The 19,843-nt window shown below is 57.9% G+C and overlaps 1 protein-coding gene and 1 pseudogene across 1 annotated transcript; one reads left to right on the top strand and one right to left on the bottom strand.

The window, feature by feature from the left end:
• Positions 1 to 2,154: 2,154 nt before the first annotated feature.
• On the bottom strand, positions 2,155 to 3,865 carry TMEM200B (transmembrane protein 200B). The gene has a single exon (XM_028114007.2). It carries the CDS (start codon positions 3,863 to 3,865, stop codon positions 2,942 to 2,944), a length of 924 nt encoding a protein of 307 aa, XP_027969808.1. The 3' UTR covers positions 2,155 to 2,941.
• A 30-nt stretch (positions 3,866 to 3,895) lies between these two features.
• On the top strand, positions 3,896 to 19,735 carry LOC114217065 (DNA helicase MCM8-like; annotated as a pseudogene).
• The last annotated feature ends 108 nt before the right edge of the window (positions 19,736 to 19,843 follow it).

Genomic DNA, 19,843 nt, shown 5'->3' with positions numbered 1-19,843 from the left:
GCTAAAAAGTATTTCCAGGTGACCGACCCTGGGCCTTTTTCTTTAATCGTGGGATGACCAGAAATGTGACTCGGAGAGGAGGCTGTGTTCCTTGACCTTTCTTCTCCTGACCAGTACCTGCCTGCAGACACCCTTCTGGAGCAAGAGAATTGACTTTTAGGGGCCATCCTTCCCACAAAACCCCACGTGACAGGGAGCACAAACACCAGCTCTGCTCATTCCCACTCACCATCTGAGGTCTGTCGGGTGTTGTAGGCTTGATTTTTGTGGTGGTTGTGGGTTTATTTTACTTCTAATTTTTTTTTTTTTTTTGCTTGGTTTTGAAAATGGGACTGACTGATGAGCCCAATTCCACCATTCTTGGTAGATCTGGGGGCATTTTTATTCAGTAGTGCTTCTCTAATCTTCCAGCTGGCTTCCCACAAACACATCTGCCTGGAAGTTCTTAGAATCGTATGGTGGGACAGAGGTGGACTTCATGAGAATAGACGGCAGGTCACATTCAGCAGTCTCTGGGGGCTCAAGAGCCGTGAGCGAGAGAGAAAAGTCTAAAACCTCTGCTCCCCACAGTGGGAGCCAGCCACATGTGTCCAAAGACTGGCTGAGTCTTGTTTTAGACAAACTCAGTTGGTTTGAACTGATTTCAGATGTGTGCATTTTGTGCATTTTTCGTTTAGTACTTCTGTGAGCCTGCTACTAACCATGAGGCAGCTCTCTCTGGAGAGGGACAGGAAGAGCTCAGGTGGGGCGCGAGACAGGCCTGGGGGAAAGGATCATCCTGTCTCAGGAGCAGACTTCTGGCCTGTGGGCATAGGGTCGGAAATGGTGGGGCTTGCTTGTTGGTGCCTAAGCCTGGGCCGTGCTGCCAGGAGTGGTAATGAGGTTGGGAATCCAGCTCACATCAAACAGCGTGTGACAGGAGCTTGCTTTCCAGTGGTTGTCCTGCTCAAAGAGCTACCAGCTCCCAAAGCGGACAGCTGTGGAATGAAGAGGGTGGGGGTGAGGAAGCGGGCCCAGCGTGAGCGTCACAAACCGGGCCCCCTGAGTTCTTGCTGTCCACACCGCTGACGGGGGCCTGCACGCCCCCTCGACTCTGTCACCAGCTCACCGTGCTTGTCTCTGCTTCCTTCACTCTAAGTTGGGCCAGAAGATCTCAAATGCCCTTCCAGCGCTGAGAAGCCACAGATTTGGACAAGCTAGGAAGAGGGTGTCCTTCCAAAACTCTTCCCCTGTCCTCCCGCTCTGGGAACAGATGTGGGGGTTTGACAACTGTTTGGATTTTTTTTTCTTCCTGCAGTTGTGTGTGCATTTGTGTGTGTGTGTGGGTGTGTGTGTGTGTGTGAAGAAAAACAGATTCTGTCCAGGTGGAAATGGTGAAGAGGGGAGGAGAGAGCTTCATTTCCAGGGTCAGAGACTTGGCAGCCGTTTTCCTGAAGTGACTCAGACACACCACAGTGACAACTCTCACTGCAATTTTATTTTTATTTCACTTGAGAAGACTTCCTCCAAGCCACACGAGGTCTCTGCCACCCACCCACCCGCCCGCCCACCCGCCAAGCAGGACCTAAAAAGCCAAGGGCCCACAGAACCTGGGTGCAGGGACCTCTCGGAGCCTCCGCGCCCGCCTGCCCAGGCCCACCCATCGCATGTTCTGCAGGCAGCTGAGGGGGAGGGGCCCCAGCCGCCCTGGGAAGTAGAACCAGAGCTAAGGCCTGACTGACACCAAGGAATGCTCCTGGGAAAGATCTGCCCAGGATCTCAGCCCCAGGCTGGTGGTTTTTACAAATCTTTCTGAAATGTATTATTTTGGTGACAAAAATGAAGGAGCTTTGTAAATTTTTTTAAAATTATGAATCATGTCAAGTAGTTGTTTACATTTCTTGACAAAATAGAACTATGGCAGCAGAATCAAATTGGCAAGATCCTTAGATTAAAAAGGCAATAATTAGGTCTGCTGTTTTGGCCTTTTGTAGTAAGAGAAGTGGTGTAGTGTTTAGATACGTGTTTGGTCTTGCTTCTTGTATTGCATTTTTCAATAAACTAAAAAAAAAAAACAAAAACAGAACTGAATGTGTGAGAATTGATCAACTTTTAAAGTTCTCTTCTCCTACCAGCAGTCTGGGAAAAGTTCCACATGGGTAAGGGAGACTCAAATTTTTGACCCTAGAAAAGACCCTTTTCTAAATTAAGCTACCCACATTGGCCGAAGTGCAGCTTCAACGCTGTATAAAAGGAGAACTGGCAGATGCTTTTTGCCAGTTGGGGGAGATTTTGCAGCACAGGCCATGACAAAGGAGAGAAGGGGGCTTCTCAGACCTGTTCAGGGAGGGGCCGGACCCTCCGGAGGAAGGCTTTGGCAGTAGTGTAGCCCTAGGGGGTGGACCCTGCATGGCTGAGGGGAGAGAGGGGCTGAGATGGTGGGAGTTAATGCCTCAGCCCCCATCCCAGATGGCAGTGGAGGGTCTCAACTCTACCCCATTGCCCATCTCCCCTAACCCCACAACCGGTACTACCGTGGAGGGAGCCTGGCCCAGCCTGTAACATCCCAGCCAACCTACCTTACAAGTCTTAGGGGTCCTTGCCCACCACTTTGGATCTGCCGAGACACCTGCTGTATCTCCCAATCACCCTGACCTGGACCTCCAGCTGCCTCAGGTACCTGTCCAAGGCTAAGGCCACTTTTGGAGGGTTAAAGAGTTCCCGAGGCCGAGTCATGCTAGTCTCCAGACTCCACATGAAAACATTCACTCCAGCTGATTGAACCCTTGTGCAGTTGGCATTTCTCTGCCGACATGCAAGTCAGGATGCCTTAGCAGCTGCTGGGGCCAGAGCATCCGTCTCCGGTCTGGGAAGTGACTGATGCATCTACTAGACTTTGGGACTTCTGGTCCTGTTACCACGGTCCATGCTGCAGCCCTCTTAGCAGGCTGTCCCCTGCTCTTCAAACCCGCGCTCCCAAGTTCCCTCCTCCTTCCAACTTGGCATAACCCCCCAGACTGAGGCGGTCCAGCCGTGGCCAGCTCCGGTGAGCACAGTCTCGAGCCGCTGGGGCCCCAAGCAGGAGCTCCCCGAGGCCCAGATCCAGAGACTTGGAATGTTCAATGCAGGAACCAGAGGGCTGCACGGTGATAATCACATGGCCAGTCTGGGTCCGCGGACCCCAGGGTGGGGGCAGCCCCGGGCCCTTCAGCGGGTAACTGTTGAGCAGGGCAGGTAACCCCAAGCGAGGATTAGCAGGCTCTGAACGCAGACTCCGCACTGATGGGACGGGTGAGGTACCCCGACGCGGGGACAGGTCCCAACTTTCTGGCTCTGTGCAGCCCATGGCTCCGGGAGTCCTGGGTCCAGGGCTGGGGAGGAGGGCGCAGTCCCAGCCGGGGCCGTCAGGGGGCCGGAGCGCCTGAGCCCGCAGCACCCCCTGGCGAAGCCGTCGCGTCTCCAGGTCGCGGTTCTCGTAGAGCAGCGTGTTGGCGCAGATGAACACAAACAGGCCGACGCCCATGACCACGGGCCCAAGGAGCCGCAGCCGCTCGTGCGGGCCGTGGCCCCGGCCGGCGCCGCGACCCTCGCGTCGCAGCTCGCTCAGGGGGGGCGCGCTGGCATTGGCAGCGCGCGGCCCTGGGACCCCGGCGCGGTGCGGCCAGTAGCCGGCCACAGCGATGCCCATGCCCACCAGGACCACGAGCGCCCCCAGCGCCGCGAACGCCCCCGACGGCGAGCGCAGCCGCAGCCGTGCCCGCACCCGCAGAGGCTCGGGCGGGGAGCGCGGGCGCCGGCGGCGGCCCAGGCGGCGGCCCAGGCGAGAGACGCGGCCCTCCGGGCTCCTCCGCACCTCCCCGCAGTCTCCAGGGCTCCCGGATGTCATCTCGCCGTCGTCTGGGCGCTCTGCGGAGAGATGAGAGGCAAGGACTGAACCGACGGGCCTTGGGTCAGAGCGCCAGATTGGGAGGCAAGATCCGGCTGCCTCGCCCAGGCCGCTTGGAGATCCCTGGCGGCCACCCCCGGATTTTCCCCGGCCTCGAGGCGGGGAGCCGCCCTCGCTCGGGTTTTCCGCAGCGGAGCTCCGAGCCAGGGACGCGCGGCAGAAGCCGGACTTGGCCGGACCCGCGGGCGGAGAGGAGGGAGGGGGGCGCGGACTGCTACCTGGCGCATCCGCAGCTGCGGGGCTCCGGCCGCCTGCACCCTTTTCGCCAGCCCGCCGACCCCGGGTCTCGGGAGGTGTGCGGGCCCCCGGCAGTGGCGTCTCCAGGGTAAGTCCCGCCCGGGATCGACCTCACCCCCGCACGTGGGTGCACCGTAGTAAAGGAGGGAGGGGGCACTCAGACCGCCCGGGTCAGCTGGGGTCGCTCGCGGGCCCCACCTCCCCCCTACTGCGCTTTACATACCGCACCGGAGGAAGGAAAGGGTGTCACTGACTCCAGCCTTTTCCTGCCCGCCCCCTCCTTCAGACCTCCTCAGCCTGCACTGAAGCTGCAGCAGGAGAGACTTGAGCTAGACTCCGGGAAGACCGTTCTGACCAAGACCAGCGGCAGACTTTGCCCAGGATGGCTTTCAACTCCGCGTAGAAGAGGCCTCCCCTCCCCCAGCGGCCGGGCAGTGGCCAGGGCAGGAGGCAGGGGGCTGCAGGTGCTGGGCTGGGGGCCCTGTGGGGAGAACTCCCCCCAGCTCTCCCGTCGGCCCGGGCAAGGCTGTTCCCAGGTTGCAGCGTTTCCAATTCGAGCTCCTCGGGATGAATCATCCCCCTTTCCCGCCGCCTGTCCTCCTTTCCGGCCTCCTCCACCCGAGGCCTCAGTGGCCCGCGTCCCGGACGGAGCAGCACCGCCCCAGCACCTCAGGCCGCCCCAGTTTGGGCCGCCTGGCTTCAGCCCTTCCTGTTCTGGGGCCTAAGAACTGAAGCCGGGCCGGGTGAGGAGTAGCTGGGCTGTGTGTGGTGTGGCCCCCACGGAAGGGAGGTGTACAGTGTAGGAGGAAACGGGGGCCCCAGTCCAGACGCCCTGGACCGCAGGGGGGGAGGGCTAGGACCTCGCTGTCCAGTGGTGCGTCTTCACTCCCCCAGTCTGGTTTCTAAACAGCTTCAGCGCTGGAATCCGTGCCGAGGCCCCAGGAAGGAGGTCTTGCTACCCGACTCACTCCCCATCCGCACCCCGAAGCTCAAGGCACGACACCCCATCTCTGCCTCCGACAGGAGTGCCAAAGGCCCAGGGCCTAGCACGGAGCCGCAAAGTCTACGGCGTCCAAAGCCTGATTGTCACAGATGGAAACTGCGGCCCAGAGAAGGCAGAGCCCCCTGCCGGGGTCACACGAGGAAGGGGCTCCCCGGGACCCGACGCCGGGCCTCCGGACCCTAGCTAACGCTGTGCTCTTCCCGGCACAGCTACGGGAGCGTCCTGGGAGGAGGCAAGGGCCGTTCCCCGGTCGTCTCTGAATGTGGAGCCTTTTCCCCAGCCCGAAACCGCAGAAGTGACCACCGCGCCCCAGGCCAGAACTGGTGCCCCAGCCCCAACTCCGGAAAAGTCGCCCGGAGCCCCCGCGCGTCCCTGCGGGGAGGGAGGCGGAGGAGTGCGGAGAGACGGGCGCACACGTAGAGACCCCGACTCTGGAGGGCGTGAGTCCACGCTGGGACCGCAGGGGGGCAGAAACTTGGAGCCACAGTCGGAAGGTCTCAGGCCGCGGGAAGTTGCTCTGGGCCGGGTCCCTGGCACTCTGGGGTCCCGCCTCCGCCCGCGCCCACACGCCGCCCGAGGGGAAAGGGCGGACCGGGCTCCCGCCCCCCAGGGCCTTTCCGGAGGGAGGGGCCAAACAAAAAGTTGAGGAAAGCGGAGGGCGAACCCGGGGCCCTAGTTTTGCTCACCTGGCGCCGCCGCGCCGGGACGGGTCCTGATCCGAGTCCGCCCGCCGCGGCTCGGGGAACTGCCGCGGTCTCCTCGGAGTCCTGGCCCCCTGGCCCCGCCCCCTCCCCAGGCCCCGCCCAAGCCCCGCCCCCCGGGAGCCCCGGGGACTGACTGGCTAGCACCCCGCCAGGCCCCACCGCTGGAAGCAGGCAGCAGCTCGGGTCTGAGGGTCGCAGGTAAGCGCTGTGTGCTCGCCTGGTGACTCGGAGGATCCGGGGGCCCGAGTCCCCAGCTTGTGTCGTTCGCAGAGGCCTGGGAGGACCACCTCCTCCCACGTGGGTAAACTGAGACCTGGAGCTGGAGAGCCCTGACCGGCTCCGCAGCGAGCGCGCAGACAGGATTTTCGAAGCCCGCACGCCCTCCCGCGCCTGTCTGAGCCCCTCATTCCAGGCGCCCGGGAGAGGACTCGCGGGGGCGTCTGTGAGAGCCCACTGCTGCCCCGCGCCGTCCGGGTTGCTCCCCGGAGGAGGCGGCCGGGTCCCTGCTCCGCCCGCCCCCCAGCCTTTCCCCTCCATGATCCTCACTGCCTTCACCTGGAAAATGGGCTTAATGGTGTCCGCCTCACAAGAGGCGAAAATCCAGCGTTGGGGGCGGGTACACGACACGGGGCGCAGCCCCGGTAACCCCGCGAGCGCTCAGTGAATAGGAGCCCGCGGCAGGGGTGGAGGCGGCGGGGCTGAGCCGCCTCTCAGAGCTGAGTGAGTCTAACGGAGGGTCACGGGTCCCGCCGGCCTTCCCTCAGAAGATGCGCCCCATCTGGAGTGGGGTGGCGGCGTCGGCCTCCAACGCCGAGGCCCTGGGGGCGCCCCCCGCCGCGGGCCTGACCGGGCCGCCCAGCTCTCGAGCCCCGCCCGCCCCCCGAGGCAGGAATGCGGAGAGGAGCGAGGGGGTCGGCTGGCGGCCCAGTTTCCATGATGCGGGGGGCGGGCTCGGAGGAGGAGGAGGGGTGGCGCGGGCGGCCGGCCAGGCTCCGAGCCGGCCCCCCCCCCCCCCTCCCCGGGCCCTCGCAGCGCGGGCCCCTCGGGAGGAATTTCCGGCCTGGGATTGATTATAACCCGTCCCTCCCCCGGCCGTCAAGACCCCCCGGCCCGCGGGGGAGGGGGAGGGGCGGTAATGAGACCCGGCTGTGCGCCCGGGGCGGGGAGGGGGGAGCTCGAGGAAGTCGCCGGCCTGGGCCACCCCACCTCGCAGGGGTCACACGGCGCGGCTAGGCCTCGAACCCAGCTCGGCCGAGGAGACCGGGGGTGGCCTCAGCGCCCCGGGAGCTCCTTGCCCAGCCCTCGGGGACAGGCATCCCTGGGAGCGACCGAGGCCACCCCTGGTGGCGGAGCCTCCTGAGGGACCGACCGTGAGGCTACCGGCCTCCCGCGGAGCGGATGGGGCCGAGCCAGGGGGTCGTGTAGGGTCGGAGAGCCAGGCCGGGGTTGCCTTCCTGCCCCCGCGTGGGGCTGAAAGCTCTTGCGGCCTGAACTCGAGAGAGAAGTCCCTCCGCTCTGCGCCTGGGCTGTGGTTCAGGCTCCACTGAGGCGGTGGCCTCCTTCCTGTCCCCTCCTGCCACCTCCTTTGCTCGAGACCCCCAGTCGACTTCCATTCCCGCACATCGACCCCTCTACGCCCCCCACCCGGCCCTCGGGCACGCCCACCTACCGCTCGCTCGACGCCCCACCCGACGTCGTCTGCGGCCCTGTCCCCCGTGGCTGCTTTTCCTGGGGACACCACCTCGAGGCCAAAGCGCGGACAGTCTCCCGTCTTTGTCCTTGCGACGCCACCGGCCCTGGCCTTTACCGCTTGCTCTGCCTGCCCCTCCCGACTTTTCTTCCTCTGGGCCGCCTCTGCCCTCCCCTGACGTTGGGGCCCCGCGGGGCTGGGCCCACAAGCCCAGCCTCACTTTCAGCAACCAGACACCTCCCCAGAAGGGTCCCTGCTCCGAGCGATCATGGCCCATTCCTACTCCTCCTGTTCCCGCCCTGTGAAAGACCCCACTGCCCACCAGAGGGCCACGAACACGGCAGGGGGAGGGGGTGTCACCTAGGCTCCTTCCTCTCCCCCATACCCGCCAATCTCCCAAGCCCTGTGCATCCTCTTTGGATCCCCAATTAGCTGCCTTCTCCCCTGGACCTAAACCACCCACTCACTCTGCTTAAAACCCTCAGTGGCTCCCGAGCCCTGTCCGAATGGAGCTTAAAATCCCTTCCCGTCCGCACACACTGGCTCCTGCCCCCCCCCCCCACTCTCCTCCCTCCCCTGGTAGCTGAACTTGTTCTCATCCCCATATTTGTGCTCTGGCCTTGGGGCTTGGCAGGAACTCCCACTCCCCATCATCCCCTTGGTTCCTTCCGGTCCTTCAGACCTTATCTGCACCTCCCCTGGGCCCCCAGGGCTCATCAGCCTCGCCCCTCCCCACCCGGCCATTATACACCCTGCCCCGAGCTCTCCTTTGCTCTGCTCACAGAACTGAAATCCGTGTTTGGGATTTGCGCCTAGATCCTGTGTCCCCTCTGAGGGGAGGACTGGGTCTGTCCTGCCCCTCCCTGAGCCCTGGCCCTCCACTGACCTGTGTCTCCCCCACCCTGGGGGTCCAGCCCAGACAGCAGGAAAGGACTCAGCTCCGAGTCTGTTTCCCCATCTGCACAAAAAGCGGGGACTGATACTTAACCTCCCGGTGCCGTTTTGAAGCTTAGGTGAGAGCACAGATGTTACGATCTGGCACGAAGTGGCTGCCCACCGAACAGCTGGTCCCTCCTCTGACCCCGGGGTTTGGGGCACAGAAGCCGGTATTTGGGAGTTGGAGAAACCTTCCCTGGGGTCATCTGGAGTGGTAGTGAGAAAAGGGCCCTCTTTCCCTCAACATAAGCCCACTTGATTCTCTCGAGAGCTCTGGGAGGCCTGTGATAGGCCTAGTTTACAGAAGCGGAAAGCGCCTCAGAGAGGCCGCGCAGACACACAGCCAGGCTGCTAAGTGCTCTCCCCCTCCACAGAGGGAGCGCCATGGCAGATGTGTGGGAAGCCAGTGGCCTTAGTACAGGGACATCGGTTCCCTCCTGGATCTGCCTCTGTGTGACCTGGACTCCTTTACTTCTGCACCAGGAGGGGCCTGGGCGAGGTGTCCCCTGAGGCCAAGGTGGTCAGCATTTCCACCCCAAGTTTCTCCCGGGGCGGGGGGGGGGGGCGGCAGGGAACGGGACACAGGGATCCTGAGGTCCCTGCCTCCTTGAGGCTCCCTGTCCTCTCTGAAAGCCACGATGGGGAGGGAGCAGCTGTCATGTCCTGCCTGTCACAGCCCCACCCGGGGCCACAGAAGAGCCAGGCCCGGGGAACTCATCTTCTCTCATCTCCAGTTTAGGAACAACCCTGCTGGCTGGGTCCAGGCTGCCCCAGATTTCCTGCCTGAGCCCCAGGGGTGTCTAAAACCATCCTTGTCTCTGGGCCGTCCCAGAAGCACTTAGAGGACACAGCTGAATGCCCATGGGGCCCCAGCCCAGCAAGACCACAGCGTCAACTAAGAAGGAGAGGAGAGAGCACAGGGGCTCCAAGACCCAGTTTTGATGCTACTGCTCAATCACTGGGTGAGTCCGGGCACATGACAGGAATCCCTCCGTGCTCCTGCCTCTGGAATGGGTCCTTCACAGGAAGAACTGGTGGGCCGATTCAATAAGAAATGATTGGCAAGTAGAATCCAGAACCCCAGGGCCAATGCCCCATTTTATAGGGGCAGAAACCAATGCCCAGAGAGGCACGGTGATTAGACCAGGGTGACCCAGCCTGTGAATGACAGAGCTGGGCTTAAGGCCCCACAGTTACAGGTCCCCACCCCGGGCTCAGGCTTCAGGGGTTGCTGGGATGGGAACCCCAAGTCCATCCCCCCACCCGTGGAAGCTCTGAGCTGGGCAATGGCTTCCCTGGTATCTCTGTGCCACTGGCAAAGCTCCTGAGAAGAATGAGCTCCCCATCTCCATTGCTCTTCCAAGCCCAGAGAAGAGAAGGAGCACAGCCTGGGTGACACTGGGAAGGCCAAGGAGATGAGACCCTCCTGGGGGAACAGAGCAAAGCCAGCCTCCTGCCTGAGTCCCTAGGGGAGGGATGACGGTAGGAAGTCGCCATCTTGTCAAGCTCCCCCTGGCTACCAGCCCCTTCATACCTGTTACCTTCCTAAGTGTGCAAGACAACCCTGAGAGGGAGGTGACACTATCACCCCTTGTCACCCATGCAATATTACACTACGTCCCACTAGCCCTGCAACCGTGGCCAAGTCAGTTCACCCCTTATGGCTCTGTTTTCTCCTCTGCAAAGCAGGGACAATGGCAGCAGGTGGGCAAAGCCTCTAATGAGGAGGGTGCTCCGCAGGAAACACGGTGGCACTGGAGCTTTTCTGGTCTTCGACTGGCTCTTGTCCATCAGTTTCCTCTCCTATATAATGTGAAAATGAGGCTAGTATCCCTTCAGCCACCTGCTCTGGGGACCAGAGAGGAGCCAGCCCTGGGCCCCATCCAGTTGAGTCAGGGGGTGAAGTGAACAGAGCATCTACCAAAAGCTGAGGAAGTGACAGCCGACTCCATGTGGGGGGCAGGCAGCAGGGAGGACTTCATGGAGGAGGGGGCCTTCCTGCTGGGTCTCAGGGTCAGCAGAGTTACCCAGGCTACAGAGGGGGAGGATATTCCAGGCAGCAGGAATAGCAGGTGGACAGCCTGGAAGCATGGGCGGGGGGCAGGTGCTGGAGAGGGAGCGGGGAATGGGATGAAGGGCTCAGGGCCTGATCACAGGCCTCCTCAAACACCAGGCTTGGGGTGTAGGGCTCAGCCCTCTGGCACTGGGAGCCATGGGAGGTTTTAAAGCAGGGGAGTAGCCTGATCCCTATGTACCTGGGGAAGGACTTCACAAATTGTGAGCGTGGCACCTGTAATAGTTTCTTGAGCACAGAGAGAAGGTGCGGGACATGGAGCCCCAGGCCCACCCAGGGGCAGGTATGGCGCTGGGGAGGCTTGCCCCCTGCAGTTGGGCTCTGGTGGCCCTGGGAAAGAACAGCAGCCCACTGCCTCCCCATTCCCACTGCCTCCTCCTCTGGTTCTGTGCCTGAAGCCGGCTGCTCTGGCCCCCTCCCACCCTGACCCTTCCCAGCTCTCTTGCTTTGCCCCCTCCCCTGGGACCCTCGAGGCAGGAATGAAGGAAGTGATTTTGAGAAGAGCCCAGACTTAGCAGTCCATGACTAAGGCTTGACCTGTGGCCGGGCCACTTACGGGCTGTGTGACCCAGTGAAGATGGTTCTGTCTTCCTGAGCCCTCTTTTCCATGCTCTGTAGAATGGAGAGATGCTGTAAGCCCCCCAATCCCAGAAGCATTGGGAACATGAAGTGGGTGGTTAAGGACCCAGGCTCCTTCCATCTTGTTGCTCTGCCATTCCTGAGGTGTGGCACCCACCTTGTCTTCGTGCTTGAAGATGCTCACTATCTCCCCTCCCTGAGTCTGGGTACCAGCCAGGGAGAATGGGGCTGGGAAAGGGGACTGTGCTCCCCACCCCTTAAAAAGGCACAGCCCCGCATGCGCACGTCCAGAATGCTCCCTTCCCATTGGTCAGAACAAGGTTGTCGGCCACACCCAGCCCCAAGGGAGGCTGGGAAATGCATTGGGAGACAACTAGGAGTGCTTGCTAGATACCACCGGGGATGGGGCTCCTCCGTTTGGTGACAAATCACATTGGTGATGAGGCAGTGGGGGAGCAGAGGCTGACCCCTCTGGAGCCTGGGAGTCAAGGTGAGAATCCTCCAGGGCAGGTCGGCGAGGGCAAGGGAGCCCGGGAGTTGGCAGCAGGCTGGCCAGCCATCTTCCGCCCTTTGATTGTGCCAAGAGAAGCCAGGGGCTCCCTGGGAGCTCAGTCCATCTACTACCTGTCTGTCACCCGGCCGTGCGGAGAGCAACTCTCAGGCTCTCAGGCTATATGGTCGTTTCTCCCACCGCAACACCACAACCCTGGGCCGGTCCCAGTTCTGTCAATATCATGGAGTCAAATGCCAGCTTCCGGATCTTGAATAAAGTACTTTGTAAAGTCAAAGTAAGAAGGCCCACGGAGGGTGAGTGACATGCCCAAGGTCACACAGCTAGATCATGTGTCAGGTCGCCCTGATTCGCCTTTCCCCATCCCCAACTGCAGGACTGCAGTTCCAGGGCTTGGTTCCCAGGCCTGGGGGCGGCGGGAAGTACGCCAGAGACACAGCGCTGGAGCCAGGGCGCCGGTGGGGGTCCTTGCAGAAGCCTGGGCACCGCAAGCAGGCCGGGCTCGGCCGAGGCCGGCGTCGGCGCCACCTGGCGGCGAGGCCCTGCACCTGCGCCCGCGCAGCCCCCGCCCCACCCGCGCGCGTGCCTCCCTTCCCGGTGCCGAGGGCCGCCGCGTTCGCAGCCGAGAAGCCGGGCCGGGTTCCCAGCCGGCGATCCTGGGAGCGCACGTGTGCTCCCCGGGGCCTCATCCGCGGTCACGGGCCTCCGACAGAAAGGACTCGGCCTGGGGAGGCCGGGCTGCGCGGGGAGGGAGGACACAAAGGTCTGTGGCCGAGCCGAACGGGACGAAACCCGGGGCGGGGGGTGGGGAGGGTGGAGTCAGATTTACCCCGCGTAGGAGCCCCTTCCAGGCGCTCCTGGAACACGGGCTCCCGTCCGCAGAACAGGAAACTGAGGCACAGAAACCCCAAATGGTAAGTGACCGAGCTGGACCGGGCCCAGGACTGCTTGATTTAAACCCAAACTCTGGCCCTGGATTACCTGCCCGGGGCTCTGCAGTGCCCTCCCTCCAACCAAGCTTGCCTAGCCCAGCCCCTAGCTTGGGTATCCAGCCCAGGCCTGTAGAAGTTTGCTTTTTTATCAGACAGGCCACAATCCTGAGATGTTTGCGAGGACTGTCTCACCACTGCAAAGCGGACCAGAGGGCTAGGGAGCTCCTGCCCTCCACTTGGAATGCTGGCGAGGCAGGGAGCAGCCAGACCCCGTGGAGACCGCATCAGCTCATGTTAGGGACCAGGAGACCCAGGAGGTGGCTGGGCTGCAGTGGGCCCCAGCAGGTGCCTCCCTCCCTGTGGCAGGGCTCCAGGCCAGGTCTGTCTGACTCCTGAGCCTTCACACACAATTGGGAGATAGGGATACGAATTATTGTCCTTGTTTTACAGATGGGAAACTATGACGCAGGGTTAAGTAACTTGTCTGAGGTCACATGCAAGAAGGTAGCAAGGATCCTACCCTGCCTAGAATCTCATGTCCTCCTCTAAGATTGGGACAGTGTGCTGACCTCACAAGGGTGTTATGAGGACCAGGTCACTTGACAGGTGTAAGCCCCCTCCGCCGGGCCTGGTGTGGAGTCGGTGCTGGATCAGTATTAGCTCAGTCACTTGACCTCCTACTGACATTCTGCAGGAACCTCATATCTTTTTCCAGTACAAAGAGATATTCCAGTAAGAAGAAGTAGCCAAAAGGACAAGGAGAAAACGTCCTTGGATGGTCACAGGTCCTGGCAGTTTTTCCACAGGGCCCCCAGCACCTCCAGTCACTGAGCTGAGGTGGCCCTGCGAGGGCTGCCAGGCACCAGCCTCGATGTTGAGTCCAGCACAGATTTCAGGCTTGGAAGAACCACTGATGATGCTCTAAGAGGCTCCTCAAATCTCTTGTCAAGAGAAGCTTGAGAGAAAACATTAGGATGACTGAAGGATCATTGAAAGAACCTACAGTCAACTTAAAAGCAGCTAAAGGACAAAAATAACACCACGTTGTAGTCACTGATGTGTGTGGCCCTGAATTTTTCATCTTTTTCCAGTAATTCGCGTCTTCCCAATGAAGGTGGTTCAGTAAATGATATTTAATATCCAAGCCTTTGTAAGACTTTTCATGGAAATAAATTCCTGAATGGGGAAGGGGACTTCGGAGGCTGGCTTGAGTGGGTGTCCTGTCGGCGTGGGCAGCTCTTGCTGCCCATCCTGTTCTAAATACCGCCTCCCGGGGAAACACCTTTGTGCTAGGGACTCGCTCCTTTGTGTTGTCCCCTCAGGAGGACAGCAGTCGGGAGTCCAAGCCCTGCAGCCTCCAGACTTCCCTCTCCCTTCTGGAGCTTTCTGGCCACAGGTCAGGATCACAGTGGGGCCACAGGTTCCATATTGAAGGCCAGGTGTAACGCACAATGGGGGTTCTAATGTGCATTTCTGTAGGAACGTCCCCAAGGTTCTGATTAGACTAAGAAACACGCGGGGTTCCTGGAAAGTGGGACTTGAGGATAAATTATTCCATCTCTCTCAGGAAGAAAGAGATTTGGGTTCTGATAGGATCTGATTAAATCCCCACTTGCCTTGGGGTGAGACTGTTGCACTGTGAGTATAATACACCTCCGGGAAAGCGGTGACACCTGACCGCCCGTCTCAGTCAACTGGCAGGAGGCGGCGTCCCCTGTCGCGGCCAGCGCGCGCAGAGGCCCCCGTGTGCGCCGAAAGCACACACAACCTCTAATACTATAGTTTTTTCAAACAGCTACCGTTTAGCGTGGCCTGACTGAAAAGCTTACACACGTGGAATGAGTTTGTGCGCACGTGTGTCGGGCTCTCGGTCTGCGCCGTCCCCGGGCTGCCTCGGGTGGCTGTGACCTGCTCGCTCCACCTGCGGGGTCCTCGGTGCCAGAGACGCGCCGCGGCTTCTCCACGTCACTGGGGGGCAGACTCTGGGGGCGCTTCTCGTTCGGGGCTGTGCCAAAGCCAGCGGCGCAGGGCCTTCCTGTGGGCGCCGCCTGCGCGCTTCTGGCCGGTGCCCCCTTCCCCCGCCCCCCCGGGGCCGGGCTCCTCCCGCGCCTCGCAGCCTCGTGGCGCCCGAAAGCTTCCGCGTGCCGCAACCCGGCCATGTTGCCTCGCCTGGTTTCTCTCCGGGTTCCCGTACCGAGCTTGGAGTGATTTCCGTTTCTTCGGGCGCTAGCGTTGACAGGGAAGCCCTCTGTAACTTGCTGAAGCTTCTCGAAGACTAGCCCGTGTCTGGTTCATCTTTTTTAAATCCTCCTCAAGACGGGATAGCACAGCTGGCGCCGAGGGATCTAGGCTCGGCCCTGCCGCGTCGCCTGGGTTCTTGCCCATTGTCCAGGCAGGTCGTCCCGCTTCCGCCGAGGGGGAGAGGAGGCGCCCGGGCGCCGGGGGGACCGGGAAGCACAGGGTTCGGGGCCCTCATCGGCGCAGCTGCCGCTCTGCCCCCAGAGCTTCCCATTTGCCCTCAGAGGCCCCTGACGCTCCTTCAAGGAGGCCGCTGGGGGGCGGGCTGGGGGCGAGCAGGGATGGGAGTGCCGTGCGGCCGCCTCGGCTCTATCCTGGGGACCGTCCCCAGGGCCCCACCCGACGGGGGCCACCAGCCTTCAGCGCCTAACTCCACGCTTGCGACAAGGACACGGTTTGGACAGACCTCCCTCGGTGAGCGTGTCTTGTGCGGTGGCCCCTGAGCCCTTCCTTCCTCTCGTTGGTTTGGCTCTCCTGGATTTCCGCCTCCCCTCTGGTGGCCTGTAATTAGGGGGTTTGAGTTGTCGTCACCTCCTTTTCTTGCTTAAGAAAACGCAGACTAGGAAGCCGCGGGGTTCAGCTGGTGAGGCCGCGCCGTTCCCACCTGCGCTCGGGGGGCTCCGGTCTGTCTGCCGCTGCAGCTTTTGGGACCTTTGGATAAAGCTGGCTGTGTTCTAACTGGAAACGGGGAAATGACAATTCGATTCCCGAATGCAGCCCTCGGGGCTGTGTTCTCCAAAATCGGGCCATCTCTTTTTGCCGCCCTGCTTGGCCACAGTATTCATTAGACTCTGGAGAAAAATGACCAATGAAGGGATGCATAAATTATAATGTATTTGGAAATATGGGCGTCTTGTTTGCATATTTGTGTGTCCATATATGTTGTAAATGTGAGCTATCTTCTCTACCTCGGGATGGTGTTGCTAAAATTAGTTTGTAAAAGATCTCTATTTAGTTGGTTTAAAGGCAAGTACTTGTAAGGATTGGGCATTCTAAAACTTAAGTTGCCATGATCTGGGAAAATATTTGACATTAAAGCTAATTTAAGGTCGGTGGTTTAATGAAAATGAACAGGTTTTTAGAGTTGTCAGCATTAGATGGAGAACTGTTCTGCCGTGTTTACTGCGAGCGGGGGGAGAACTGTTCTGCCGTGTTTACTGCGAGCCGGGCAGGTTCAGGTCACCTCTCCTGCAAAATGTTAGGAAAGGGGAAAAAAAACCTTACAACTTTGTCTAATGTCTCAGTTTTATGGGCAATCTACACGTAATTGTTGAACAAATAAGCAGATGTAAATAATTACTAAGCATAGGTTTATGTGCTCGGCTATTACAGAAAAACTAGTACAACAAACTGCTCACGATGACTAGTAGAAACTAAGGTTTTTAGGAGCTAAGAATAAATGTAATCACGACTACTAGAAATAATAAGAGAAAGAGCTCGATGCAAAGAAATGAGATTGGTTATTTAAAGAGGGAAAATGTAGGACGAAATCTGAACGTAAAAAGCATAGCTGTAGAAGGAGAAGGCATCTTTGCCTTCTTTGCCTTCAACAAAGAGAATTTGTTGTGGCTGGGACTGAGGATGAGTTCAGAGATCAGTATGTAAAGCTTGTTAAGGAGTGATCAGCACCCGGGGAAGGGAAATGTGGGGAAGAGCAGGACCAGGTAGATGTGGTGCAGTGAGCCAACATCCACAGAAGCCTCAGCTCATTCTCTGGGGTTCTAAAAGTTAGATTACCCTTCAGAACCGTCGTAAGTTGTGGCAAAGGGCTGGACTTTTATACCCTCCTACTGAACAGTCATTGGATGTGACCACCTGGGAAGAGGGCATGACCTTGACAAGGCAGCTGTCTGCAGTCAAGGCAGTCCCTGATGGCATCTAGCTGCTGAGGATTGCGGGCAGCTTCCCCACAGCTGAGAACCCTTCATTTCTGGTGGGGATTCTGGTCAGCACATCCCAATACTCACACAAACTCAGATCCATGCAACGCCCTGCATGTTCTTGTCTCAGTAAGTATGTATCGGGGCACCTGGGTGGCGCAGGTGATTAAGTGTCCGACTCTTGGTTTCGGCTCAGGTCATGATCTCGGGGTCGTGGGACTGAGCCCCAAGTTAAACTTTGCGCTCAGTGCAGAGTCTGCTTCAGATTCTCTCTCTGTCCCTCCTGCTGTGCGCGCTCTCTCTCTAAAATAGGTAAACAAGGGACACCTTGTGGTGGCTCAGTTGGTTAAGCGTCTGCCTTCAGCTCAGGTCATGATCTCAGGGTCCTGGGATCGAGTCCTGCGTCAGGCTCCCTGCTCTGCAGGGAACCTGCTTCTCCCTCTGCCTGCCACCCCCCCGCTTGTGCACGCGCGCGCTCTCTCTCTCTCTCTCTGGCAAATAAATAAAATCCTAAAAATAAATAAATCTTAAAAAAATAAGTATATATCAACATAGGAGCTGACAGGGAGAGAAAAAGGAGGAACTGCATAATTTAAAAAAAAATTCATCTTATTGGAGTGCCTGCCTGGCTCAGTTGGTGGAGCAGGCAACTCTTGATCTCAGGGTCACGCGTTCAAACCCCACTTTTAATTAAACTAGAGTTTACTTTAAAACAAATAGGGCACCTGAGTGGCTCAGTCGGTTAAGCGTCTGCCGTTGGCTCACTTCATGATCCCGGGGTCCTGGGATCGAGTCCCACGTCGAGCTCCCTGCTCGGCAGGGGAGTCTGCTTCTCCCTCTCCCTCTGCGCCCCACCCCCTCCCGTTCGTGCTCTCTCTCTCTCTCTCAAATAAATCTTTAAAAAACAAAAACAAATCAGGGCACTTGGGTGGCTCAGTCACTTGAGTGTCTGACCTTGATTTCAGCTCGGGTCATGATCTCAGGGTCATGAGATTGAGCCCCACACCAGGCTCTGCACTTGGGATTCTCTCTCTCCTTCTCCCACCACCCCCCCAAAACCCAAATAAACAAAATTCATCTCTAATTATTAAAGTGTTAGGTGTCACAAAAATAACCACATTTCCTTGATTGCATTGTAATGAACTCTAACCACATCTTTAACCACAGCCGGGTTTGAGTTTTTGGTCATTTGCGGTTCTACTCTGACACTCTTGCAAATGTCTCAGTTTTAAGAAGATTCATGGAGAGGACTTTGACAAATACGGGGCTCTGATAATTTCTGGAACTAATGGGAAGACTGCATTCAAATAGAATAAGATTTGATAACATGTGACTGGATGATTTGAGGAAGATGAGCTGTCAAAGTCTCAAATGCCAAAGAAGGTTCTCGAAATAATGACAAATGCATGTTCCTTTTGTACACCGGAGGAGGTTTTGTTAGTAAGAGCAAAAGACAGAAAACAAAGGCTTCCGAAGATGGGTGTAAGCTTGGAGCGTTGATGGGGTTCTTATTTAAGACCTTTATGCCCTCCGAGAGATTGAGGCTGAAAACCTGTTTAAACTCTTTGTCAACCTGCTTTGCCCTGTCATTTTTGCTCATGAACCTTTTTTTTTTTTTAAAGTTTTATTCATTTAAATAATCTCTACACCTAGCGTGGGGCTTGAACCCACAACCCCAAGATCAAGAGTCGCATGCTCTTCTGACTGAGCCCGCCAGGCACCCCTGCTCATGAACTTGTTAAAGCAGGTCCAGCAGTGGCACTCTTTGGGGGAAGCCAAAAATAGGCAGATGACAAAAACAGAATTCCGATTGGAGGAGACTCACATGTCTTTGTAGTTGGAGATGCAGGCTTGGGAAGAGTCTGACCCTACAGGCAGCGTGCAGCATTGCTCCATGAGGCGTGTGTTTGTGGTGAGAACACACCTCTGGCTTGATGGTAACTCTTTCAAAAGCTAGTTTTTCTGGAGATTTTGCTTTGGAAGCTGGTGCCCTTCTACTTGGTGATCAGAGTATTTGTGGAATAGATGAATTTGAGAAGATGGCTAATGAACACGAAGTCTTGTTAGAAGTAATGCAGCAGCAAAGCATTGAGGCTGGTGTGGTTGTGCAGCCTCCCTGCGAGAACTTCCAGGATTGCTGCTCCAAGGCCAATTGGAGGACACGACAATGAAGACAAATGGCTCTGGGGTGCCTGGTGGGCTCAGTCGGTAGAGCATGCAACTCTTGATCTTGGGGTCATGAGTTCGAGCCCCACATTGGGTACAGCATTTGCTCAAAAATTAAACAGCTTCTGAGAATTTAAAAAGGGAGAGAGCCTTGTTGTCCAGATTTGACTTTGTCTTTAGCCTGGTACACTCCAAATGAGAAAGAAGCACAACCACTTTATTGTGATTGTGTGCACATGTGATTGCATTAAGAGCTGGAAAGCAGAGAACCATGGCAGCTCATATGAATCCTCAAGATTCAAACACTTCTGTACTTGAAGTGGTTTCTGATAAAACATCATGAGAAAGATTAAAGGTGGTTCCTGGAGAAACCCAAGATCCAATCCTCACCCATGATTGAGAAAGCACCCTGGTTATGCTCGGCAGTACTTCCATCCGAGGCCATCCATGGAAGCTGCTCACATTCCTCAAGATTTTTACCTGGAGCTCTGGAAACAGAGCCAATTGTTAAATGGCCCACCAGTCACTACCAGGCAGCTGGGATGTCTTATTTGTCTAACAGAGGCCCAAGCAAGGTCAGAAGGGAGAGAGGAAGCAACCAAAAAAGATGCTGAGGATTTCAATTTCATCAGCTTCTGCAGATTGCCAAAGAGCAATAAACATTTCAGGATGCTGATTTTGAAAATTTTCTTGGATCACTAAATGACCAAGGTTACTTCTTGCAAAAAGGCCCAAAGGTTTACCACCTTCAAACTGGTAATTTTGCTGAAGGACTACCTGGGACCTCCTGGAGTTATTAAAGAATATGGAAAAAACAACCCCCAAACTTCTGGAAGATGAGATCCCAAAAGTAGTAATAGGAAAGGTGTTGATTATATATTATTTTAGTGATTCTTGTTTGAAACATT

The sequence above is a fragment of the Eumetopias jubatus genome, unplaced genomic scaffold (genome assembly GCF_037043125.1).
Source record: "Eumetopias jubatus isolate StellerSeaLion01/CBP00866 unplaced genomic scaffold, mEumJub1_p1.0 scaffold_4, whole genome shotgun sequence".
Classification (NCBI taxonomy): Eukaryota; Metazoa; Chordata; class Mammalia; order Carnivora; family Otariidae; genus Eumetopias; species Eumetopias jubatus.
This window is presented reverse-complemented; position numbering and strand designations above follow the sequence as displayed.

Bases quoted from the DNA above. Each gene is read 5' to 3' on its own strand.
- TMEM200B (XM_028114007.2), bottom strand. From the start codon at position 3,865: ATGACATCCGGGAGCCCTGGAGACTGCGGGGAGGTGCGGAGGAGCCCG.